The sequence below is a fragment of the Aspergillus fijiensis genome, assembly GCF_003184825.1.
Source record: "Aspergillus fijiensis CBS 313.89 unplaced genomic scaffold BO72scaffold_54, whole genome shotgun sequence".
Taxonomy (NCBI): Eukaryota; Fungi; Ascomycota; class Eurotiomycetes; order Eurotiales; family Aspergillaceae; genus Aspergillus; species Aspergillus fijiensis.
Genome location: NW_024469030.1, coordinates 156,128 through 172,918, shown reverse-complemented (window position 1 = coordinate 172,918; position 16,791 = coordinate 156,128). Strand labels below are relative to the sequence as shown.

The 16,791-nt window shown below is 56.0% G+C and overlaps 8 protein-coding genes across 8 annotated transcripts; 3 read left to right on the top strand and 5 right to left on the bottom strand.

Annotated features, from left to right (window-relative positions):
- Window positions 1–122: 122 nt before the first annotated feature.
- On the bottom strand, window positions 123–2,025 carry BO72DRAFT_451249 (Mob1/phocein family protein). The gene is made up of 4 exons (XM_040945445.1): window positions 1,858–2,025; window positions 1,316–1,614; window positions 1,134–1,248; window positions 123–1,067 (listed from the first exon to the last, which is right to left on the bottom strand). Exons 1-4 carry the CDS (start codon window positions 1,878–1,880, stop codon window positions 560–562), a joined length of 945 nt encoding a protein of 314 aa, XP_040797934.1. The 5' UTR covers window positions 1,881–2,025; the 3' UTR covers window positions 123–559.
- Window positions 2,026–2,292: 267 nt separating this feature from the next.
- On the top strand, window positions 2,293–4,232 carry BO72DRAFT_479905 (Paf1-complex subunit LEO1). Its single transcript, XM_040947603.1, has 3 exons — window positions 2,293–2,711; window positions 2,770–2,950; window positions 3,015–4,232. Exons 1-3 carry the CDS (start codon window positions 2,536–2,538, stop codon window positions 4,011–4,013), a joined length of 1,356 nt encoding a protein of 451 aa, XP_040797933.1. The 5' UTR covers window positions 2,293–2,535; the 3' UTR covers window positions 4,014–4,232.
- Window positions 4,233–4,241: 9 nt separating this feature from the next.
- Window positions 4,242–5,797, bottom strand: BO72DRAFT_222440 (Zn(II)2Cys6 transcription factor rglT). Its single transcript, XM_040939779.1, has 2 exons — window positions 5,679–5,797; window positions 4,242–5,620 (listed from the first exon to the last, which is right to left on the bottom strand). Exons 1-2 carry the CDS (start codon window positions 5,697–5,699, stop codon window positions 4,520–4,522), a joined length of 1,122 nt encoding a protein of 373 aa, XP_040797932.1. The 5' UTR covers window positions 5,700–5,797; the 3' UTR covers window positions 4,242–4,519.
- A 256-nt stretch (window positions 5,798–6,053) lies between these two features.
- erb1 (ribosome biogenesis protein ERB1) lies at window positions 6,054–8,692 on the top strand. Its single transcript, XM_040945444.1, has one exon. The coding sequence runs from the start codon at window positions 6,122–6,124 to the stop codon at window positions 8,468–8,470; it is 2,349 nt and encodes a 782-aa protein (XP_040797931.1). The 5' UTR covers window positions 6,054–6,121; the 3' UTR covers window positions 8,471–8,692.
- Window positions 8,683–11,427, bottom strand: BO72DRAFT_488635 (putative AAA family ATPase/60S ribosome export protein Rix7). The gene is made up of 3 exons (XM_040948048.1): window positions 11,258–11,427; window positions 10,937–11,170; window positions 8,683–10,868 (listed from the first exon to the last, which is right to left on the bottom strand). The coding sequence occupies exons 1-3, from the start codon at window positions 11,303–11,305 to the stop codon at window positions 8,916–8,918; spliced, it is 2,235 nt and encodes a 744-aa protein (XP_040797930.1). The 5' UTR covers window positions 11,306–11,427; the 3' UTR covers window positions 8,683–8,915.
- Window positions 11,428–11,593: 166 nt separating this feature from the next.
- BO72DRAFT_479901 (ESCRT-III subunit protein VPS20) lies at window positions 11,594–12,695 on the top strand. The gene is made up of 3 exons (XM_040947602.1): window positions 11,594–11,733; window positions 11,872–12,235; window positions 12,331–12,695. The coding sequence occupies exons 1-3, from the start codon at window positions 11,690–11,692 to the stop codon at window positions 12,565–12,567; spliced, it is 645 nt and encodes a 214-aa protein (XP_040797929.1). The 5' UTR covers window positions 11,594–11,689; the 3' UTR covers window positions 12,568–12,695.
- Window positions 12,696–12,878: 183 nt separating this feature from the next.
- BO72DRAFT_385911 (PITH domain-containing protein) lies at window positions 12,879–13,819 on the bottom strand (the record flags this gene model as incomplete). Its single annotated transcript, XM_040941606.1, has 3 exons — window positions 12,879–13,290; window positions 13,489–13,600; window positions 13,672–13,819. 3 exons carry the CDS (start codon window positions 13,817–13,819, stop codon window positions 12,879–12,881), a joined length of 672 nt encoding a protein of 223 aa, XP_040797928.1.
- A 410-nt stretch (window positions 13,820–14,229) lies between these two features.
- Window positions 14,230–16,667, bottom strand: BO72DRAFT_411531 (putative ATP dependent RNA helicase). Its single transcript, XM_040942462.1, has 3 exons — window positions 16,225–16,667; window positions 14,504–16,165; window positions 14,230–14,446 (listed from the first exon to the last, which is right to left on the bottom strand). Exons 1-3 carry the CDS (start codon window positions 16,447–16,449, stop codon window positions 14,315–14,317), a joined length of 2,019 nt encoding a protein of 672 aa, XP_040797927.1. The 5' UTR covers window positions 16,450–16,667; the 3' UTR covers window positions 14,230–14,314.
- Window positions 16,668–16,791: the final 124 nt, after the last annotated feature.

The window sequence follows — 16,791 nt, the reverse complement described above, 5'->3', positions numbered from 1 at the left end:
ATTTTCGTCACGCCGATAGGTTCCTCGAGGCCCCTGGGCTTTGATTTGTCTTTGATACTCCACACATCTATCAGAGCTCGATCTTACGCGCCGGTCCAGATTACATGACTCTTCACAATATGTGTATCCTGGATGATTCTCATTCTCCGTGGCTCGAAGCTAATTCCCCACGTCACGCTAGGGTATTTCCATCAGATAAAACCATCCGCATCGTGATGCACTTCTGTTGATCTAAGCTAAGATGATGACAACTGCATGGCCAGACGATGCGACAAGACAGGAAAGACAATATGCAAAGGTAATAGTGGGAATAAACATTCACACCGCATGCTAAATGCTCAACGCCAACTGTGTTGTGTATGTTGTGTGCGTATGTGGTATCATCTACGCGTCCTGGCTGGCAAAACAATGCGCAAGACACCGGGATATGGAGCGGCCAGCCAAAGACAATCCCATGGCCGTGCTACAGTGGGAAGTAGCGAATTCTAACGCCAGGTCAGAAGACGGACAAATTGCGAGGCTAGTCAAAATAAGTGAGAGGGAAGGGGCCTCCTCTAGCTCAGCTAGAGGCCTGCTGTTGTTGGCCCCAGTGACCCCCGGAAAGGGCCTCCGGCGGGATCCTTTGCTGCTTGATGAACAGGTCGATCAATGGCTGCATAGGCTCCATTTCCTTGTCGGATACCAGCTTGTAGTATTTCGCCACGGTGACGAAGTGGACGAAGCACATGTTCAGGATGTCGTGCTTGTTGATGTGCCAGAAAGGGTTCAACCAGTGTGCATGGTAGAGATGAGCATAGCAGCGGAACATCTGCTTCATAATGCCCTGGCAATCCTTGTAAAACGTCTGCGGGAAGCCGCTGGACTTGCCGATCCATTCCTCTCCAGCAGTAGCGCTAGCGCCTCCAACTTCGTTGATCGCAAATGTCTCCGGCATGCCCGCGAATTTCTCCGTGGGGAACATGACGGGGTCATGGATCTTGCTGACGATCCATTTCTCCACGCGGTTGATGAATTTGGGAGCCGAGATCTTAGCTGCACGGCCATCGACAAGCCATGTGTATGTCAATCTGTTGGAAAGAGATGACAGTCAGATAAGACCTGGGAGGTATTGTCACGAATCGCGTTCTACTTACCGACCAGCGGACATGGTGGGGCAAGTGTTCTCATTGCAGATCGGGAGTCCCGTGAGGCTGTTGACCTCCTGAATGACCTGGAGCATACCGTGGAGCAGGCGATATTGTTCAACAACTATTTGATTATAGGATCAGTATCATACCCTGCAAGAAAAAGAGACAGCGCTAGCTGATCCGCTTACTCTGATGAGCCAGCCATTCGCCCAACTCCACGTTCTTGGGGCAGGCACACAACGTCAGGAAGTTGCCCTTCACATTCAAGGGCGCATATTTCTCCTGGAAAAAGTACTTGGGAGCATCGGGGTCGTAGGCGGAAGAGGTGTCGACCGAGAAGCTCGAAGTGAGAGACGGGGAGTTGGGCACATGGCCGGCGGGAGGGCCCTGAGGCGTCGGGGACGGAGCAGGACTTCCATTGTTCATCTTCGGGGCGTTGTTGTTGTTGTTGTTTTTGTTATTGCCTCCTCTGCCAAAGCCTTGGCGACTAAACACCATATCAAATCGCGGGTCAGTGTCCACTGCTTCAACTATTCAAGTGGAATAATAGGAAGAAAAAGAAAACCCGAGGAATATGAAATCAAAAGAGGAAGCGCATGGCGTGGCCTCTTGATAAGCAAGCCAGGGGCGTAATCATTTCGAATGCCTCTGACCATGCTGCGGCAGAGGGAATTTCAGGGGAGAGTGACCGTGCGGGATACATTCTTAGGGGAAGAGGGGGACCACTTACACACTCTGGAAGAAGGTCGCCATGATGGAAAGCGGTGTATGCTCGAAAACACGGGGGAAATGATAGAAATGACGAAGTCTAGAGTGGCAGGCGGCGAGTAGAGGCAAGGATGGAAAGAGGAACAAGAGACGAAAGAGCAGCGACGGCAATCCAGAAGGAAGAATAAATCACGACTGGAGAAACCCAGACGGAGAAGAGAGAGAGAGACAAGAGAGATGAATGGAGTGAGTGAGTGAGGAAGTGAGTGATTGGGAGGGAGGGGGGCGATTGTTTCAGTTGGTTTGAGTCCCTCATTCGGTCCTCATTCGGTCTGGCCCGTCGAGCTGCCGCCCTCCACTAAGCCTACTTGGGCTCGGACGGGATCATCCAGTTGTTCCGCTTCAATTCAACGGGAGTGCTCCGAGCTGGAACAAGTTACAAGTTACAACGATCAATGATCAATTGACGGAGTCCGGCATTATTCTCCGTCCCTCGAGTGACTCCTCTTTTACATCAGCTCAGGCTCCCAATCGGAATTTCTTTCTCTTCGAAGACCCGTATTGAAAGTTTTCTAAGCCACTCAATTGCAAGATTGCGCTATACACAAGCTTTGACTTGCCAGCGCTCTTCTCACACGGCAACTGATAGCCGACCCCGGAGCCTGGTTTAACACACTTGATTACTACACATCACACCAACATGTCCTCTTCAGATGAGGATGTTGTCCGTCGTCCTGGGCGAGGTGCAGCGGCCGATCGACCGGGAAGCCCGTCGGGAAGCGAGCTCGGCTCCGATGCGGGCAATGTGAACAATTACAACGACGCAGATCTGTTCGGCTCAGATGCTTCAGATGGAGGTTTCGGAGATGACAATGAGTATGCGAGAATGCCCGCGCTTGACCGGGCCATGACATAAACGCTAACACAGCACCAGACAACCCCAACGTACACTCGACGACGAGGAGCTCGACTCGGGAGATGATGTGGACCGTTACGACCGCGCTGGAGAGCGCATGGACTACGAAGACGGGGGCGAAGAACAGTTCCAGGAAACTGTGAATATCATGGATATGACACTGAGTCGCGCGCCGGAACCCTTGACTTCCAACGGCGAGGTATGCAAGATGATTCTACCACGTCACATCAGCAGAAGACTCACTCGCCTGTTTACCTATCTAGATTTACACAATGCCCGTTCCCCCTTTCCTCTCGGTGGAAACCGAAGAGTTCAACCCGGAAACCTATGTTGCGCCTCCCTTCACGACCGCCGCTACCTCTCTGTGCTGGAGACACGACCCGCAGGACGAATCCCTCCTTCAATCGAATGCGCGCATCATCCGCTGGGAGGATGGGTCCATGACGCTCCAGCTTGCTTCGGCGCCGAAGGAGCAGTACCGCATCTCCACGAAACCGCTGGCGCCGCTCAACAAAGCCGGCGAGTACGATGTCAAGCTGGATTCGCACGTCTACCTGGGTGCCGCCGCAGAGGCTTCCTCCGTCTTCCGGCTCACCTCCCACCTCACCCACGGCCTCACCGTGTACCCCACGACAATGGAGACGGATGATGCGGTGCAGCGTCTCCAGGAGTCGCTGGCTGCGGCCGCCCGCAGCGGCAAGAAGACGCTGGACGGCTCGGCGCCCGTCATCGAAGTCAAGGAAGATCCGGAGCTGGCCAAGCGCCAGGCCGAGATGGCCGAGCGCGAGAAGCTCAAGGCGGCGCGCCGGCGCCAGCAGCTCGCGGACCGGGAGCTGGACCGTGGCCGGCGGGCTGGGTTCGGCCACCGTACCGGAGGCGGCGGTCTCACCGTGGGCGGCCTGGAGGACGACGACGGTCTGATGACGACGAAACCTCGCGCCAAGAAGGCGCGCAAGCCGAACCGCCGCGGCGAGATCTACACAGATGACGAGGAAGACTACGACCGCCGCGGACGCACCCGCGAGGACGAGTACGACGAAGACGACGGATTCCTGGTCGGCAGCGACGAGGAGCCCGAGATCGTGGACGATGATGACGACGAGGATATCCTCGAGGACGAAGACATGGACGCCGAAGGCGACGACGATGATGCCCCGCCTGCCAGACCCCGTCACAAACGCCCGTCGCCCGACGCCAGTGCGAATACCCCTCCAACTCGGAAGAAGAATCGTTATATCGTGGATGATGACGACGAGGAGTAAAGGATTCCAAGTTACTCCCCGTTCTGATGTTGCTGTCTTCTTGCATCTTGCTTACGGGCCACCCCGTATATTCGCTTTCATATGCTAATGACTTGTGTAACTATTATATCATATCTCTCTGGATACTTCATCGGCGCGTGACTGGTCATATTCGCCTGGGAATCTTTCTTGCTTTTCTTTCCTAAATTAGCATTACCGGACAATAAAAGAAAGTTGGCTTGCACCATGTATTGTTCTGCAGAAGTATAGGCATATTCGCTAAAGGTGTAGCCACTAGCTAGGTCTTGGGATAGATGCACATATTAGTAGTCATGTCGAGATAGGTAGTTTCCAGGTACTAGGTACAGGTGCCAGGTATTAGACCAGGATAGCAGGCCATTGCACCAGCATGGGTAGATAACTATATATTCGAATATCTTATCGTCTGCATAAATAACATAATGGTATCGGTAGAACAGATTTACGCTTCAATATCATGCACACATGTTGTCGCGGATGACCACAAGCTACATCCCGCTCGTCACAGGCGTCGTTCCTTGCGGGTAATCGGAGGGCTCGAATCCGAATTTGGCGATGACCTCCCTCGCGCTCTTGATGACGCGTAGGCATAGCAGTTCGCTCTCCCCTGTACTACAGTTTTGGACGGGTAGAAGGCGCTCCTCCGCAGGTAGTGGATGCGACTGGTGCCACGATCGCTGGCGTGCTTCCATCTCCTCAATCAGGGCGAGGAGACTGGGTGTCTCCGTGACTTGCGGGGAGCCAACCGGGTCGTAGGGCCCGCCGACGACTCCGCCTCGGACAGTCTGCCGTAGCCAGTCTTTCCAGCCGGCTACCGGATTGAGCGACTGTTCGACCGTCGCGGCGTATGCAGGAGACGTCGACTGTTTGCCCAGATCCACGGGGTTGGCCTTGTAAACGCGGAGCCATGAATCGGCAATGACCGCGAGCAGAGTCCCGGTACACATGACATTCTGCATCCCCGTGCTGAAGCGCAAGGGGCATATTCGACAGCGGATGACCTCCCTGGCTGTTCGCGCCGCGATGTATAATGAGCAGAAGGTGTGCTGCGAGATCGGGAAGGGGGCGAGGGAGGACAGGTGGCTGAGGCATAGGTAGAGACGTGATAGACATGAACATTGTTGGTCGGGCGAATCGGCGGGGTCGGGGGATGGATATGACACGTCCGGCGGGAGCGGTGTCAGACTAGCTGTCGCCGCAGAGACACTGGAGAAGTCGGGCCATGGAGTGGTGGTCGTCGGTACACAGTTCAGAGGCGTTGCAAGATCCATGCGACTCGGTGGGCTCTGGGTGTCGTCTGCCACGGGATCAGGAGGGGTCGTCTGTGGTGTATAAGCTGCAATCCCTGACGGTAAAGTGTCCCTCGGTGGGATCCCCATTCCCACAGTATCAGTTGACAGAATATGACCGAGATCCGCATCTGCGCTCCATAGCCCGTTATCAAGACCAAGCGACGAAGGATCTTCTTCCTCCCGCAAGCGCTTCTTCGGCGGTCGTCCCATCTGCTTCTGTTCCGAATAGTGGCACAGTAGATCTTGTTTCAGACATCGGGTGCATCCAGTTTGTTCACCGGAGCATTTCAGCTTGCGCTTCCCTAAATTTGTCAGCCTACACATGATGAGCCTGGATCTTGTGCGTCAGGCATACTGCACTCATCACACGCAGCATGTCTCTTCACCGGCCGCGCCACAGTATCATTGAAAGTGCTGTCCGACAGGGCGAGTGGGGTCTGAAACCACTCAGCCTGAGGCTCAAACTGCGTCATGATAAGATGATTGGCGTCTTTCAAAGACTATAGCACTTGACAGCAAGCAAGCAAGCGCAAAAGAGGCGGCACGGTGAGCGACCATCCAAGACTGGCCGTGATGAGCCACCGAGGTAACTATTGCTGTATTGCTGTGTTATTATCGATAAACTTGCCAGAGCGGCGGAACGATAAGGGCGGGCGGTGTATCACGTGGGCGGTGGGAGAGCGCAAATCTTCCCGGCGCAGAAAAAAAAAGTTGCAAGGCGAGGAATCAAGTCGGTCTCCCGAACGGTTGTCGTTGTTCAAGCACCGAACGCATTTTGAAAAGCGTTCTACCGTCATCATGGTTGCTTCAGCAGGCTCGAAGAAGCGCAAGGCTGTCACTCGAGATGTGGAGGAGGAAGCTGGCGCCTTCTCCGGAGACGAATTGGCTGGAGATTTGAACGGCGCGCTTTCGGACAGCGCCAATGATCTTTCTAGTGACGAGGACGATTCTGAGGTTGAATTGGTCGACGAGTTCAGCAGTGATGAGGACGATGATGAAGAGGAGGAGCTCGATAGCGATGAGATCCCCTCGGATGGTGAAGATGCCGTCAAGAAGAACTCCGCCAAATTGACTGCAGCTCCCGCGGACGATGAAAGCTCAGGTGACGAGGCAGAGGTGAATTTCCGGATCGAAAAGGATGCCAATGGGAACGACCGCTACGTCTACGACGAAATCAACCCGGATGACAACTCTGACTACTCTGACATCGACGAGGACTCCAACACTATCGGCAATATCCCGTTGTCCTTCTACGACCAGTACCCTCACATCGGTTACGACATCAATGGAAAGAAGATCATGCGTCCCGCTACCGGAGAGGCGCTGGATGCGCTGCTCGATAGCATCGAGATCCCCAAGGGTTTTACTGGACTCACCGATCCTTCGACGGGCAAGCCTCTGGAGTTGAGCCAGGACGAGCTGGAATTGCTGCGCAAGGTGCAGATGAACGAGATTCCGGAGGACGGCTACAACCCCTACGAGCCCTTGATGGAATGGTTCACCACGGAGAAGGAAGTCATGCCCCTGAGCGCGGCTCCCGAGCCCAAGCGCCGCTTCCTGCCATCCAAGCACGAGGCCAAGCGTGTCATGAAGCTCGTCAAAGCCATCAGAGAAGGTCGTATCCTGCCTTACAAGCCCCCATCAGAGCAAGAGGAGGAGGACAAGGATCTCATCAAATATGACCTGTGGGCGGACGAGGAGGAGCGGCCCGATCATATCATGCATGTCCCCGCTCCCAAGCTTCCCCCGCCCGGTTACGAAGAGAGTTACCACCCCCCTCCGGAGTATCTGCCCGATCAGAAGGAGCGAAAGACCTGGGAGCAAGCGGACCCCGAAGACCGGGAGCGCGAGTATCTCCCCACCGACTTTGGCTCTCTTCGCAAGGTTCCTGGTTATGGCGAGTTTGTCAAGGAGAAATTCGAGCGTTGCTTGGACCTTTACTTGGCCCCCAGAGTTCGGCGCAGCAAGCTCAACATCGATCCCGAGAGTCTTCTCCCCAAGCTCCCCAGCCCCGAGGAACTCAAACCCTTCCCGTCGATGTGTGCTACCGTGTTCCGAGGACACAAGGGCCGTGTGCGCTCCATTGCGGTCGACCCTACTGGCGTCTGGTTGGCGACTGCTGGCGATGACGGTACCGTTCGTGTCTGGGAATTGCTCACCGGTCGTCAGCTGTGGAGCGTTCAGCTGAGTGACGAGGATGCCGTCAACGTCGTCCGCTGGAGACCCGGCAAGGATGCCGTGGTTCTGGCTGCCGCGGCGGGCGACGACCTCTACCTCATGGTGCCCTCCATTCTCGACCCCGAGCTCGAGCAGGCCAGTCTGGAACTCCTCGACGCTGGATGGGGATATGCCGCCTCGAAGCCTGCTCCTAGCGCCGCCGAGGAAGGCAAGAAGACACCCCCGCAGTGGATCCGCCCTTCGTCGGCCCTCACCGACTCCGGCGTGTGCGCGGTCATCCCTCTCCGCTACGTGGCCAAGTCCATCTCCTGGCACCGCCGCGGAGACTACTTCGTCACCGTGTGCCCCGGCGCCTCCACCCCTGCCTCCGTGGCCGTTGCCATCCACACGGTCTCCAAGCACCTCACCCAATACCCGTTCAGCCGGCGCATCAAGGGCGGCGGCCCGCCGCAGACGGCGCACTTCCACCCGTCGAAGCCGATCCTCTTCGTCGCCAACCAGCGCACCGTGCGCGGGTACGATCTCTCGCGCCAGCTGCTGGTCAAGATCGTCCAGCCGGGAGCCCGCTGGATCTCCTCCTTCGACATCCACCCGACCTCGTCCACGGCCTCCGGCGGCGACAACCTCATCGTGGGCTCCTACGACCGGCGGCTCCTGTGGCACGATCTCGAACTCTCGCAGCGGCCCTACAAGACCCTGCGGTACCACCGCAAGGCCATCCGCGCCGTCAAGTTCCACCCCAGCGGCCGCTACCCGCTGTTCGCCGACGCCAGCGACGACGGCTCCCTCCAGATCTTCCACGGCAGCGTCACGGGCGACATGCTCAGCAACGCCAGCATCGTCCCGCTCAAGGTCCTCAAGGGCCACAAGATCACCGGCGAGCTGGGCGTGCTGGACATCGACTGGCACCCCCGCGAGGCGTGGTGTGTCAGTGCCGGGGCCGACGGCACGTGTCGTTTGTGGATGTAGTAGATTCGATTCAGCTCAGCGCATACTTTCTGTGTTGTTATTATCCATCATCATCTCCTGTTTCCAGTTTCTCGTCATATCTACATGAGAAGGGCGTTCTCGGTGTGTGTATATACATTATTTCTTTGTTCTCTCTCTTTCGATATCCATTCAAAAAGTTTCCTTCACCGTCGTGGTCATATGTAGAGCAGACTACGTACATTAGTATCAGCCTGAGGCCCCAGCCAATTCAATCCCCTCTACGTAGCTTATCTCCCCTCCCCTCCATGCATACCACGCAATCGAACCCGCCTTGGACGTCTACTACAAGTTACCAAAAAACCATAAAACAGTGGAACCATACCCACCACCGGTAAATCTTTACCAGGGAAGCAAACACCTTCCGACCTCTCAGTCTATCTATCTATGTACAGTAGTAACCTCCATTCCGCAACAGCGACGCAACCTAGACAACACCACCGCTCCAATCCCTCCTCAAACGCTCATACTTCTTCAGATCGGTAACACTGGGCCGAATGAACGCCTTGGCGGCGACAAAGTCCTCGAACTTGATGGTGTCGCGCCGCTTGATGGCGGAGTAGCCGGCGCGGCGCAGCAGACTGCCGAGATCGGCACCGCTGAAGCCCTCGCACTCCTCGGCGAGGCGGCGGAGGTTGTCGTCAAACTCGATGGGCAGCTTGCGGACGAGGGTCTGCAGGATGTCGGCGCGCTCGAGGGGGCTGGGGAGGTTGACAAACAACAGCGTCTCGAGGCGGCCGGGCCGCAGCATGGCGGGGTCGATGATGTCGGGTCGGTTGGTGGCGGCGATCACGTAGATGCCCTGGCGGCTGGAGCCGAGGCCGTCGAGCTCGGTGAGGAGGGTGTTGACGACGCGGGCGGAGGCCTCGGAGAGGGTGTCGTCGCGGCGCGGGACGAGGGCGTCCAGCTCGTCGAAGAAGATGACGCAGGGGACCGAGGAGCGCGCGCGCACGAACACCTGGCGCACCGCGCGCTCGGACTCGCCCACGAACTTGTTGAGGAGCTCGGGCCCCTTGACGCTGATGAAGTTGGCCCGCGACTCGTTGGCCACCGCCTTCGCGAGGAGCGTCTTACCGCACCCGGGGGGTCCCCAGAGCAGCACCCCCGTGGGCGCGGTGATGCCCACGTTGGCGTAGATCTCCGGGTGGCGGATCGGGTCCACGATCGCCGTCGACAGCTCGTCGCGGATCCCGCCCAGCGCCCCGATGTCCGCCCACGTCGTGTCCGGGATCGTCGCGAACCCTTCGCGTTTGGACGAGGGTTGGATCTTGGGCAGCGCGGTGAAGAAGTCCGCGTTCGACACCAGGACCGTCTGCGTCTCGTCCCCGATGGGCGTGTCCTTGGCGTGGATGATCAGCCGCCGGATCTCTTTGACCTTGGGGCTGAGGTCGTCGGTCACGCTGAGGTCCTCGAGGTCCATGTCCATCATCTTCTCGTCCTCGGGCCCGCTGTTCTGTTTCAGGATCTCGAGGTACCGCTTGATGGCGGCAGCGCCGGCAGTGGCCACCAGGTCGTTGAGATCGGCGCCCACGAAGCCCGGGGTGCGCTTGGCCAGGAGCTTGAGGTCGAGGTCGTCGGCCAGCCGCATCTTGCGGGTCAGCGCGCGGAGGATCTGCTCGCGCACGGGCTCCGACGGCACCGTCATGTTGATCTCCTTGTCGAAGCGGCCGCCGCGGCGGAGCGCGGCGTCCAGGCTGTCGGGCCGGTTGGTGGCGGCCAGCACGATGACCGGCTTGCCGTCCGTCTTCTCAAGCGCCAGGTCGTCCATGCAGGTGAGGAGCTGTGCCACGATGCGCTTCTCCATCTCGCGCTGCGCGCTCTCGCGTTTCGGCGTGATGGCGTCGATCTCGTCGATGAAGATGAGGCAGGGCGCGATGCGCCGGGCTTCCTCGAAGTACTCGCGCAGCGCCTTCTCGGACTCACCGGACATCCCCGAGATGACGGAGGGCGCGGAGATGGAGATGAAAGGCACGCCCAGCTCGGCGGCGAAGGCATTGGCGATCATCGTCTTACCGCAACCGGGGGGACCGTGGAGCAGCACGCCGCGCGGCGGCTGCACGTTGGAGGACATGTAGACTTGTGGGCGGGTCATGGGCAGGATGACCAGGTCTCCGAGCTGCTCGACCACATCGTCCAAACCCCCCAAGTCCGCGAGACTGACGTGCGTGGGCGGGGAGCGGTCGACGGCGGTGTCGCCCTTGCGGCGTTTGGAGGAGGTAGATTCGCCGCCATGGTGTCGCTTTTTCGTTGACGATTTAGGAGCCGGCGTGGTGGCCGTGTTGTCTGTCGTATTGTTCGTCTCGCCGGATTTCTGGGCGTCCGTTACGCCGTTCTTGGTATTCCACATGCCGACGAGGCTCTTGTTCAAACTGTTGGACTCCTACACCCACTCGTCAATACCTCTGGGAAGGAAAGCAGACCATATCGTCCTCCGCGCATGTGACTCACCGGCGCTGCCGGCTCCTCCAGTCCCTCAAAGTCCCCTTCAACGGAATCCTCCTCCTCCTCATCGCCTTGAATCACCGCCACCACACGCTCGATGCTATCCTCGAGAATCCTCTTAGGTTTGCGATTCAGACTCGAGTTCGATCGCTTGATCGTGTCGTATATCGTCGTAACAGAAATCCGCGTAGCTCCATTCTCCGCCTGCTCGTCCATGATTTTGCGCACAATCTGATAGACCTACCAGCCAGCAAAAGCGCACATTAGCATTTGGTAGTATACATCGCTATTTTGCGCGATAGAGGAGGAGATTTGCATTTGGCTTACATCTTTATCCAAGCCCTGTCTCAGGCTTGGCCTGCCCCCGCGACCCATTGTGTCCCAAGTCGAAGAAGAGCGTTTTCCCTCGTGCGTCTAACGATTTTTGAAACGAAGCGCGCCAATGCACGAGAAAACAAGCCGATCTGATAAACGCTTCAATCGCTGCCCAGTGGGGGGATCTTCTACAATTTTTGGAGATCGGAGAATCAATTTGGCCGGCGGAGAAGATGAGCAAAAATTACAGATCGGTAACTGCATTACCGACATTACCTCACTTCAATTGGAGCAACGGTCTGACCGCCCTCCCCCCCTTGACCATACCCAAACCGGATATCAGTGGACGTCATCTGTTATCGCCCGCCTGACTCTACGGCACCTTCATAGTAATTAACTAGTCTCCGGAGTGACTGTCCCACAGAACGACACTATGCGTTGACAATGGGGAATGCAAACAGCTCCCACAAGATCTCTGCTCAGGATCGGTAAGGTCCCCCTTCTGTCTTCCACTACGTACCGTGTGTTCTAGTCCGGATGGTACTTCAAGGAGCCCCCCAACCGGACTATCACCTCTGCCCGCACCGCGATAGATAAGCTAACCACGTCGGTGTACTGTACTATAGAGCGATCCTCGACCTCAAGAACCAGCGCGACAAGCTCCGCCAGTACCAGAAGCGGATCACCGTGCTGACGGACCGGGAGACGGCGATCGCCAAGGAGTGCCTGGCGCGGGACGACCGCAAGCGCGCCCTGCTCGCCCTGCGCCGCAAGAAGTACCAGGAGTCGCTGCTGGAGAAGACTGACAAGCAGCTGGAGCAGCTGGAGCAGCTCACGGGCCAGATTGAGTTCGCGCTCGTGCAGAAGGACGTGCTCTTCGGCCTGCAGCAGGGCACGCAGGTGCTGCAGACCATCAACCGGGAGATGGGCGGCATCGAGGGGGTCGAGAAGCTGATGGGCGAGACCGAGGAGGCGCGGGCTTATCAGGAGGTAAGTCTAGTTCCAGCTTGGGTGTTCTATGGTTGAGAGAGGCTTTTCTCTTAGGGTGACATGCTAATGTTGTCGACTTTTGCGGGGTGGTACAGGAGATCAGTCAGATGCTTGCCGGTCGTCTGTCCAGGGAGGACGAAGACGAGGTCGAAGAGGAGTTGGAGGAGTTGCAGCGTCAGGCACAAGGGCCAGTGGTATTGCCGAGTGCGCCGGTCTCGTCACTTCCAGAGGCTGGAGAGGAGGAGGACACAGAGACGGGAGAAGCGCAGGCCGAGCCATCATCCAATGGACGAAAGGTCAAGGCCGAAGAGCGAACCGCTGTCCTGGCATGAAATCCCTCATCCTTTTGTCTATATAAGTTTCAGCATTTCTGGAGTTCTAGGTTCTTGTCAATGGGTCATCATCATATTCCATCATATCATTAGATAGCTCCAGTTAGTTCAATGTTACAAACATGCATAAGCTGAAATTCAGACTAGCATTGGGGATAGAGTCCAGCTCCATAACCAGAGAAAGCACGATCACAAATCAACACAACACCACTGCACCGCATCAACAGGCACAGGCAACAGCAACAGCAACGGCAACCGGACTGGACAACAAGTCAATCCGTCCGCGCCACAAACTTCGCAAATCACCATCCTCACAGGATTCGACTGCCCACACCACTGACGCCCTGAATAGCGACATGGTCGTTCGGATTGGCCGCGGCCTCGTACAGGAAGTTAACGGGCTCGCGATTCAGCGCCATGAAAGTCCCCTTGAATCCCACGTAGCCGACCTTGGTCACGTCTTCCTCGCCATCGCTCCAGTTATCCTCGAAGAACAGCGTGATGGAGGTGGTGGCATTCCAATGCGCGCGGTTCAGGGGGATCTCAAAGACATCGGCGCCGGCAACCGGCTGGGGAATCTCGATCGTCTGGGTGGGCGACAGCTCGGACGCGGTTGCGAAGTCGATGTCGTCCCGGTTCTTGAACAGTTTCAGCGTCTTGGGGGCGGAGGGAGTGGGCGCGGTGTAGACCAGCAGAGAGTGGACTTTGACTTGGCCGGTAAAGCTGCATCATGTCACGGGAAGTATTAGTTGATTGTCACAAGTGATGGAAACAGTGGGGATCGAAGCGTGCTGAAGTGGTCTGCGCTCGTTCGCGACACCAAGACTCGAGGAGGGGCAATGGCCATGGCGGGGTAGCAACAGCAACAAGCAAGGCAGTCTTTCCCCCGGCTGCGAACACACCCTCCAAGGCAGAACTTACGGAATGTACATCAGGAGCTGCTCATCGGCATCGCTTTCGAGCTCCGGCTCGTCGTTGAGTCTCTCCGCCCATGTTTTCTTAACGATCGCAGCGCCGGACTTGGGCGTCGCCTCTGCCTTGTTTGTTGGTATTCAATCTCTTTTGAGATTAATCGATCGCTGCAAGCGCAGGTATAATACGCACCGTTGAGTGTTGTGATAGAGTCGAACTGAACCTGAGAGTAAAGAAGCGATTGAATGGCTGGGGTGATGTCATTGGAGTGGTCGTGGCCGTCTTCGTCATGGCAATGTCCGCCGCCGTGGCCGTGATGATGGTGATGATGGCCCGACATGTCGCAATTTGACGCTTGAATCTCCTGGTGGTCGCTTTAGAAAACGAAAGGTCGAGTCAAGATCGGCTGAGAAGCTAGTTGGAGTAAGAGGCGGTGGTCCGAGAACCTTGGGTAAGCACGATGAATCTGAAAACAAGCAAGATGTTCAGCGAATTCAACGCGACCTTTGATTGTTCGGCTAAGTCACCCATTCATTCACATCAGCTCAACAATTCACTCTCGTTTAAACCCAGCAAGACACTTATCATTTATTTCTTCACTTGACCTTTATATTAGCTCTTAAACATAGATGTTAGATTGTGAGCAATGAATCTGCCAAACTAAATGATCCTACGCTTGCTTGTTGTGGCTTAACAAAGGTCGGAAGGTTGCCTCCACCCAAGTGACAAGATTTCACTTCATGCATCATGGGATATCATCATAGAAACATAGACTACCAAGGATCATCTACTGTACAAAAATTGCTTTGGCAAGGAAACTCTGCAAGAGAATCTTTTACCGCACTTGATAATAGTTCGGTGCATACTCAAGCAAATAGCCCTTTTCGATCTTTGTTATATCGCGGATGTAGGTCTTTTCTCCCGTCTGAAGTATTTCATGGAATAAGACCCATTCGGCTTTGCGATTCTGCATAACCAGTTAGCGAAAATACTCACAACCCAGTGGCAAGTGTGTGTGACTCACAAACATCAGCGAGCTCGGATGAGCATGCAGCGTTAACCCGCCGCTCACCGTCTTGAACGTGCCATCCGGCTGCATCTTTGCAGCATGTGCGAAATAGCCTGTTGTGAGACATCGTTGTATCTTTTCCGGCAGCTTGCTTGGATCCTCCTGTCTGGCGCGGGCAGAAAGCGTCTCATCGACCTGGATCCCAAAACGTTCCAGGTATCGCTTCAGCTGGGCGCGGATACTCACGGCGCGTTGCATAGATCGAAAGTTCAAGAGATTATCCCGACACCACTTCGAGTCCTTCTTGCCCTTGGTGACAAAGGCTTGGTAGACATTGAGATACGTCAAATGATCGCCTTCCTCAACTGCGAATTTCCTCCGCATGCTCTCGGATGTTTTCCGATCGCCATCGTGTTGGACCCAGACGGTGCCCTGAAGACTGACCATTGCCGCGATTGAAAGAATCTCGCTTAGGCAGCCAAAGCCCGGCGCGGAAAGGAGCACCTTTGCCATCATGGGGTCTACGGCCAACTCTGCCATGCGCATCCCCTGCGGTTTGGTGAGTTTGGCATGATCGTCGACTGCGCCCAGAGAATACAGGAGCTCAAAAGCACGGATCACCAATTCGGCGGGGGGGGACGTTAGAAAGTCAAAACGAACGATGTTGTCAATTCCGAGAGCTTTCAGCTGCATGATCACCGGCGCCAGGTTGGATCGCTGGATCTCCGGGACAGTCGCCTCTGGAAGGGCTTCATATGCCTGCTGGGTGTAGAGACGGAAGCACTTCCCTGGCTTGGTGCGCCCAGCTCGACCTGCACGCTGGACTGCCGCTGCTTTGGAAATCGGGACCGCGGTCAATGTTTCGATGCCCGTGGTCGGGTTGTAAGCTCTCAATTTGGCGAAACCACAATCCACCACATACACAATCCCATTGATAGTAACGGATGCTTCGGCGATGTTGGTGGACACAATGACCTTGCGCGTGTTTTCAGGCGCTGGCTCAAACACGTACATTTGCTGATCTGTCGTGAGGCCGGCGTACAGCGGGAGAGGGAGCAACGATTGCGCTTTGGGATGAAGCGTGGCAGCGCGTTCTGAAATCAATTGTATAGCTGTGTCAATCTCCTCTCGCCCGGTCAAGAACACAAGGATGTCCCCCTCTGCTTCTTGCAGGTGTATATCAAAGACTGTCTTAACGGACCGCTCGATATAGTCTTCTGCAGGTGACTCAAGGAAGAGCATATCCACCGGATACATGCGACCCTCTAGACTAATGATTCTGCCAACATTCCCACCGGTCTCGCCCGATTCTGCATCGCCGTCGAACTCTTCCCCCCCAGCAAAGAAGCGTAGAAAGTCTTCGGCCTGCAGAGTTGCACTACTGACGACAATCCTCAGCTCCGGACGTTTCTTCATGATCTTCTTCAGAATGCCCAAAAGCACATCAGTGCTGAGGGACCGCTCATGGGCTTCGTCGACCATGATCACCGAATACCGCGACAGCAGGGGATCAACGAGTGCCTCCCTAAGTAGCATCCCGTCGGTTAGGAACTTGATCCTCGTGGAAGCAGACGTCAGGTCCTCAAAGCGGATTGAGTAGCCCACCTCCTCGCCTAGCTTGCATCGCATTTCTTCGGCAACTCTAGCGGCCACAGTTGTGGCAGCCACCCGACGCGGCTGCAACTTTGTTAGCTTGGCTGGTCAACGGCCGAACAACAAGGCGGAAGTGACATTACCTGCGTGATAGCAATCGCTTTTCCCTCTGCACACCATCCTGCTTGCTCGAGGTATTGGGGTAATTGGGTCGTCTTTCCGCTTCCAGTCTGTCCCACGACAATGGTGACGGGGTAAGTTTCGACCAAATAGAGTAGATTTTGCTTATGTCTCGCAATGGGAAGCAGCGAGGCCGGCTTATACAAGGCGGGTATGAAAGAGGAGCCGAGTTCCAGTTCCGAAGCCATGCTGAAGAATACTTCTGGAATCAATCAATGATCAGCCTAGTCTAACCTGACTAGCTGAAAGTCCCAGATTTTAGCCACAATAAGATCCGATGATAAGTGACTGGCCCAAGTGAGACATATTGAACGAGACCGGGGATATAGAAGTTTCAGCTGGAGGGTCTTCGGAGGTCACTACCTCTCGAGCTCCATTCAAGACGACGAATGCGAACGATATCAAGAATATCAACCCAACTTAAGTATGTAAGTTATGCTCAATCGGGGATGGAAAGGCACTGGCGGATTATGTCAGCTAGGCACACTCGGCACGTGATGCAACGTCACCAGGGACAATCGGAAAGGAAA